Source organism: Sinocyclocheilus rhinocerous, unplaced genomic scaffold (assembly GCF_001515625.1).
Source record: "Sinocyclocheilus rhinocerous isolate Xijiao unplaced genomic scaffold, SAMN03320098_v1.1 scaffold1607, whole genome shotgun sequence".
Lineage (NCBI taxonomy): Eukaryota > Metazoa > Chordata > Actinopteri > Cypriniformes > Cyprinidae > Sinocyclocheilus > Sinocyclocheilus rhinocerous.
In genome coordinates, this window is record NW_015629758.1 from 254,932 (window position 1) to 262,527 (window position 7,596).

Sequence of the window (7,596 nt, forward strand, 5' to 3'; positions counted from 1 at the left end):
GGCGCCCCTTCTCCCGTGTTTTTATTTCCGTTTTTTGTCATCTTTTCTTCTCCCCGCGGTATGAGGACCGCCCCGCTGTCAAGCGCGCCGGCCACGGCTCACTCCAGCCCGCCGGCCGCTCCGAAGACAAGTCCGCCGGCCACGCCGTTGTCATGCCTGCCGGCCACGGCTCACTCAAGCCCGCCGGCCACGCCGTTGTCAAGCCTGCCGGCCACGGCTCCCACAAGCACGCTGGCCGCTCCCAAGTCAAACCCACTGGCCGCTCTGAAGAAAGGCCCGCCGCCCGCCCCAGAGCTCGCTCCAGTGTCGGCTCCAGCCCCAGAGCTCGCTCCAGTGAGGGCTCCTGCTCCCGAGTATAGCCCACGGAGGGCTCCTGATTCCCCGTTGAGCCCAGGGAGGGCTCATGTTCCCGAGTATAGCCCACGGAGGGCTCCTGATTCCCCGTTGAGCCCAGGGAGGGCTCATGTTCCCGAGTATAGCCCACGGAGGGCTCATGTTCCCGAGTATAGCCCACGGAGGGCTCCTGTTCCCGAGTATAGCCCACGGAGGGCTCCTGTTCCCGAGTATAGCCCACGGAGGGCTCCTGTTCCCCAGTTAAGCCCAGGGAGGGCTCCTGTTCCCCAGTTAAGCCCAGGGAGGGCTCCTGTTCCCCAGTTAAGCCCAGGGAGGGCTCCTGATCCCCAGTTAAGCCCAGGGAGGGCTCCTGATCCCCAGTTAAGCCCAGGGAGGGCTCCTGATCCCCAGTTAAGCCCAGGGAGGGCTCCTGATCCCCAGTTCCTGAACTACCTGCTCCGCCATGGCTCCCCGAGCTCCCTGCTCCGCCATGGCCTCCCGAGTCACCAGCTCCGCCATGGCGCCCCGAACTGCCAGAACCGCCATGGCACCCCGAACTGCTAGATCCGCCATGGCGCCCCAGAGCTGCCAGATCCACCATGGTGCCCTGAACTGCCGGATCTGCCATGGATCACGGAACGGGCGCCGCCCTGGAGTCCTTCCGTTCGGTAACCCTGCTCGTAGAGACCTCCAGAGCGCCCACCCCCCTCCCCATTGGATGTTGTACGGCGCGGGACGCGCCTTCCGGGAGGGGGGAGTTATGTCAGACTCTGGTCCGTGTTTTGCTCCTCATGTGCCTTTCTGTGTTTCCTTATTTGGTCATTTTCCTGTCCTTGTTTAGTTTAATTATGATTCCGTTCAGCTGTGTTCTATTAATTACCCTTGTATTTAAGTTCCTGCCTGTTCAGTTTCCCTTTTGTCTGGTCTACTCGTTACGTGGATGTGTTTCCTGCTGTCTCCTGTGTTTATGTACCCTGTGTTCCATGGATTAAAGACTGTTTCGTATATTCCTCTCTCCTCGCTCCTTAGTTCCGGTTATCCTCGTGTGTGTCGTGACAGTTAAGTAGATTATTTAGTGATTAATTTTTTCGCTGAAGCTCTGGCAATCATTATGCAAGTATCAACACAAATGAATTTATTAAACTTTATCATTAATATAGCTCCATAAAGAGCATAAAAGACAAGCCTAGTCATTTGAAGTGTTAAAAATATTGTGCATTCATTTTAAAACTTATTTATAATATACATTTATCACTATGTTTTAATTTACATTAAAAGCTTATTTTTTAATGTAAAGTACAGTTTTATTTGTCACAAATATATGGTGTAACAATTTTTTTTTTTTGTCAGAAATGCAACTATTTGTTAGTTCATGTTAGCACAGGTCCATTAAATAATAGTGACAACTTTTTATTTTAATAATGTATTAGTAAATGTTAAAAAAATAACATTAACTAAGGTTAATAAATAGTTTACAAGTACTTTTCATTGTTAGTTAATGTTAACTAATGTTAAATGGAACCTTATTGTAAAGCGTTACTATGATTTCTTTCCTTAAACAAAATCTGTCCTGAATCAGCTTAGTCGTGCAGCTTTAGTTACTATGGGGATGAACACCGGTAAAAACTGATCTTCCTTCATGAGACAAAAATAGTTTGCTCAAACTAAACTGTAACTTAACTGAGAAGCCACTTAGACTGCTTCTTGAGACAGACCTCAGATTGCTGTTGATTTGTTGTTGTTGCTATTTAAGTGTATGTGTGTCATAATAAATGTTATCTGGAAGGTCAAGTGTAAACAATGGGAAATGAGAGATTATCTGGAAAACCTTTAAAAAATATATTTTAGCAATTCCATTCTGTGTCTGTAGTGGTGCAGAAATTACATATGTCATCTTTAAATCATGTACTTGTAGGCATACTACAAGTATACAGCAGTATAAAGGTCACCAAGATTAGTAAATGCATTAAATTGGCAAAACAGGTTAGAGGTCAAAAGTTACAAGCTTTGATCTCTCCGTCTCAACCCAACAACAGCTGACATCAACAGAGCACTGATCATGATGACACTGCAAATCACGGAAATGGATCATGTTAGCTCTGTTGATTCACTATGTACAGTTAAACAGAGTTAATTAACTGACAATCTGAACAAACCGAGAAGCGAAACATTTATACCACTGCTTTCCCTGCAGGTATCTCTACCAAGCATCCTCTAATTAGCTCGTCTTAAACCAAGGAGGCCAAGCCGATTAATTAAAGCAGGTGTTTTGAACAAATAACAGACACGAAACCCTAATTTTAATAACTCTTTACAACACTCACCCCACGGCATCTTGTCTTTACATTGTTGGTCTTCTCATGAGAGTTGTTTGAATTGAAATATAGCACACCATTTCTGAAGTAAAAACAAGACTTCTGTGGGCTTGATACAAGATTCATGGATATGTCCTGAAGTGAAATGTGCAAACTTTACAGCACAGAAGGGCTTTTTAACTGCTACTTGAAATTGAACAACTATCTCAAAGCCTTCATAAAGGGATTCTTACCAGCCCAAAACAACGTTTTTCTGCTGTGTACCTGTGCATGAGATAATAAAAGTGACTTTTTGAAGGTATACTATACACATTTTCCTTTCAGGTTTGGACATCTTAGTACATAACTGAGCACTCAAGTCAATACCAGATGACTGTGTTCAAAAGTGGCTTACCAAAAACTAGGCCTCTACGGATATCATGCTGATTTGCAATGGGGAAGCAATAAGTGTGTCATATTCTATTTCATTCACTCTGAGGAGCAGAGAGTCCCTAAGCTGATTATTGTTATATCATTACTCCTCCAGAGAGACGCTTCAGAGACTGTATGAAGTTTGTTACAGTAGTATTTATCTCATCTGTCTTTGCTCAGTAAATGAGTGATAGGATGTGTGAAGAGCTTTGCTAGAAGCCTCGTCCCCCACTGTGCTTTTTTCTTTAATTCACAATAAAACCGATTTACCCAGAGTCGCTATTTCAGCATATATAATCTGAGACACATTTACCTGCTGGCTTTATGTGTCTGATACATTACTGCTTATCTTATGTAAGGTAAATATTGCAAATATATATTATTTGATATATTGATGTGATTAGTTTTTCCACAGTTTTGTTATTATTATTATTACTACAGACAAAACATACATACACATAAAAGTGCCATTCAATCAAAAAAACAAACAAAAAAACAAACTTCTAGATATAAACTACCATTCAAAATATTGGTGTTGGTAAGATTATTTAAATGTTTTTAAAAGAAATAGCCAAGGCAGATTTTATTTTAATACTGTAAAAATAGAGTATAAAAACAGTAATATTGTGATATATTATTCCAATTTACAACTGTTTTAAAATGTAATTTATTCACGTGATGGCAAAGCTGAATTTTTCAGTAAAAATAATTACTCCAGTATTCAGTGTCATATGATCTGCAATTAAATCATTCTAATATGCTAATTTAATGCTCAAGAAAAAAAAATGTGTGAATAAATTACATTTTTAAATAATATTTGTGTGAAATTGTCATCTAAAATGAGCATTTTTATCAGGCTCCAATATATTCATGTTCAGTTATTTCACTATAATGCCATAGAAAAGGACCTATACATTGCTATTAAAGTAAAATTACTGAACCTAAACATAGGAGCCTGATAAAAATATTAATTTTAGCAGGAAATCTTAAAGGGCTTTTGCATATACAGTATATACGTATATGTGTGTATAAGTGTATATATATATATATATTATTGTGACATTGTAAACATACAATAATAATAATAATATATGTGATTTAAACACAGAACCAGCAAAATGTTGTTAAGCAGAACAGTTGCCATTAACTGTAAGTCTCTTTAGATAAAAGCATTTGCTAAATGGAAAACAATAACAGAACACAAACACAAGTGTGCGTTGTGCTCTGATTTTAATGCCACTCATGTACAGTAGATCACAATAGAAAGAGCTTTGACAACTCACTTCAAATTAACCTAAGTGGAAAATTGTCTGTGCTTTATAATAAACTATCTAGAGAATTTAACCCCAGCACTCTTTTGTTTCCCCTCTTTTCCTTTCTTTCTCTATTCCTTTGTGTCTTTCATAATGTTACGTTCTGTTTCTTTATGCTCTCTTCCTTAAGGACATCCCAAAAGTTCCCCGGATCACAACAACAAGTAAACTGCCTGTGAGCAGTGCAGTAATGAGGAGAGAGAGCACAGGACCGAAAGACTGCCAAATGGTGAAGGTAAATCTTTAGTGCCCTTATACTCTAATGGCCACTTACTAACCCTTTGGACTAAATGGGGCGACTTATGTTCATTGCATCTCAGTGTATCCCTTAGCCATTTAAGATCATTTACAACTTTGCATTAAATTTCATTCAAGAATAAGCTTTGAGGCCTCGCTCAGCAGTTTTCTCGTGATCAATGCTATATTGAGCTGCTGCTGTTGGACCCATGAGAAAATATTGTAGCTAAATTTAGTTAAGGGTGAAGTGTGTAATTTCTGTCCCTTTATGACACCAAATGGAACTAATAATAATGATTGTTTTCAAACAGATTCCTTAAGCACTCCTCTTTTCTTGTATTGGTCAGCAAAACAGAGACCCGCCTCAAAATAAAACCATTGCTGAGAGAGTGTTGTTTCGGGCTGGTCAGGATGCTCAAACAAACAGCAATATTTTGAGAAAAACTAAAAATGTTGTCATTTCTGCTTATTAAACTAGGACAAGACATTTAATATCTCTAAAGTCCAAAGTATACACTACAAAAAAAATTGATGTAGAAACAATTTTCACTCAGAAATTGCTAGTAAATTTCCCAAACTGTTACAAAGAAAGGGCAAGTAGCACACTGAATTAAACTAGGGGTCGACCGATATGTGTTTTTCAAGGCCGATGCCGATACCGATTATTACTGATCAAGTAGACCGATAACCGATATTTTGAACCGATATATACTGTATGTCTGGTGTAAAAATTTAAATAAGCGCTTGTCCTCCTAATTAAAAAAATTAAGGAGCACTGTAACGAATCAGCTCATGAGGAAATATGAATAATTAATCATAACTAGTTATAATTAATCATTCATTCAATTGATTCGTTTGAACGGCTGATTCATTCAGTAATGAAGCAAGTGACTGTCTTTATGAATGGGTAATCATGAATCACTGACTCACTAAATTTGCTCAAAAACGCACTTTCATTCATGAATGAAACACCGCTGTGTTCACTTTTAGAGATGCGCAGCGGCTGAGCTGTTACTTTATTTGGAACTATTTTCGTTGATGAAATAGAGCAAAATCAGGCAGTACTTGTTTATTGAACTGTTGTATTAAATCAATATCACATTTGCAAACTCCTTTAATAATTATTAAAATCTGTCACTCTCCTTATCGCGATCTGTGGACGCACAGAAAATGAGAGTTCTCAAGACTCAAAAGCACATGCAAATGATAAGTTCCGTCATCTGTCATCGCGTTATATGCACGGAACCAGCGGGAATGAGTAGAATTATTATTAATAGCCGCAATCCCGTGTCGAAATTCAAGTTCTGCTCTGTGTTCTCTGCTAATAACCCGACTGTGAATGATGCGAGCTGCGTTATGTTGTCAGTGAGAAGCTGCAGCAGTGGCGGGGATCATTTTTGGTGTGCCGGCAGAACAACAACAATGCGCTACATGTTTCTTTTCCCCTCATTTTTTCCAATTGACGGAAATCCGTTGTAGCGACAGAAAACTTTCATCCCTGAGTAGTATTATGTATATCATACTGCACCACAGTAATATATTTCTGATAATTTCATTAAGCTAACCCACTGACCTACTTTTGATTAATTCATCCAAACTTTGACAAATTCCGTGACATTCCGCGTCATACAGTAAATTCCATTTATATGACTGGATTCCGTGATTCCGTCCGCGTTTTCCGCATCGCGGAAATCATAGATAATATTGAGGTGTTTTGCAACTTCAGTGTAACGTTAGTGGATTGTGATTTATTGCAAATTAAGCAACGTCTGCTGCTGCCTTACCTTTGAGAGACAACTGATGCGTGATCACTGAAGCAGCTCCAGTTAGCAGCTTTCGGAGTGAACGTGAATTCCGCATTGATTGGTCGGACTTGTGACTCCCAATAAATCAGATGGGCAGTGGGCGGAGATTGCTTTAGGCCACAGAGTGGTAAGTTCTGAAAGGCTGCATCAGAGCCAAATAGCACATTTCAAAATTAAGTTATTTTATTGGCGAATCGGTTTTGAAAATGACCGATATCGATAATCATAAAAATGCTTAATATCGGCGCCGATAATCGGTTGACCCCTAAATTAACCTGAAATTTTGAAGTAGAAAACCTGAAATAGTGTTTACTTGTAAAATGTACTGCAACAAGCTTTTTTATTTATAACTTCAATAATAATAATAATTGTAAAATTATTATTATTATAATTATGTTATTGTAAAAGAAACTAAAATAGTGTTTTTTCGTCAATTATACTGCAACAATCTGTTTCATTTATAACTTCAATAATAATTCTAATAATTGTAAGCATTACAATTTGTAAGCATTACACGACGACAAGGGGCTCCCAGCATCGGGCCCTGAGACAATAACCAAGATTTCCTCCACATGTCTAAGGCACGTAAGCATCGCCGGTGACCTTGATCATGCGAAGCGGATTTCCCCTCGGGGAAAACCCCTTGGTCTTGAGCCACCACTGTACGGGTCTCATGTACAGCAGGCCAAAAGGTATCACGTTGGATGCAGCTGCCATCAGACCCAGCAGTTTCTGAAACTGCTTCACAGTGAGTGACCAGACTTCTCTCACTCTCGCGACGATCGTGCCTGCATCGTGGTCGAATCCCACACCATGCCAAGATAAGTGGTGCTCTGTAATGGAGAAAGCACACTTTTCTTTGCGTTTAACCCCAACTCTTTCATATGGGCGAGAATGACATCTCGATGTCGAACCACCGTCTGCTCTGATTGAGCTAGAATCAACCAATCGTCTATATAATTTAGTATGCGGATGCCCTGGATTCGCAGTGGAGCTAGAGCAGCATCCACACACTTTGTGAAAATGCGGGGTGAGAGTGCAAGGCCGAATGGAAGAACCCGATATTCCGCCCCCGAAAGCAAACCTCAAGAACTTCCTGTGTTGGGGAAGGATGGAGATATGGAAGTATGCGTCTTTCAGTTCGATTGTGGCAAACCAGTCCTCGGACCTGATCTGAGACAC

The 7,596-nt window shown here is 40.4% G+C and overlaps 1 protein-coding gene across 4 annotated transcripts in view; it reads left to right on the forward strand.

The window, feature by feature from the left end:
• LOC107739427 (leucine zipper protein 2) overlaps positions 1-7,596 on the forward strand; it is a 171,443-nt gene that overhangs the window by 139,623 nt on the left and 24,224 nt on the right. For 2 of the 4 annotated variants that reach the window (XM_016551528.1, XM_016551530.1), the window contains exon 10: positions 4,503-4,607. The exons of 1 other annotated variant lie outside the window; for it this stretch is intronic. In XM_016551528.1, coding sequence (XP_016407014.1) covers positions 4,503-4,607 — 105 coding nt within the window. The remainder of the gene's footprint in view (positions 1-4,502; positions 4,608-7,596) is intronic. One more of the 4 variants, XM_016551529.1, reaches the window with a different exon arrangement.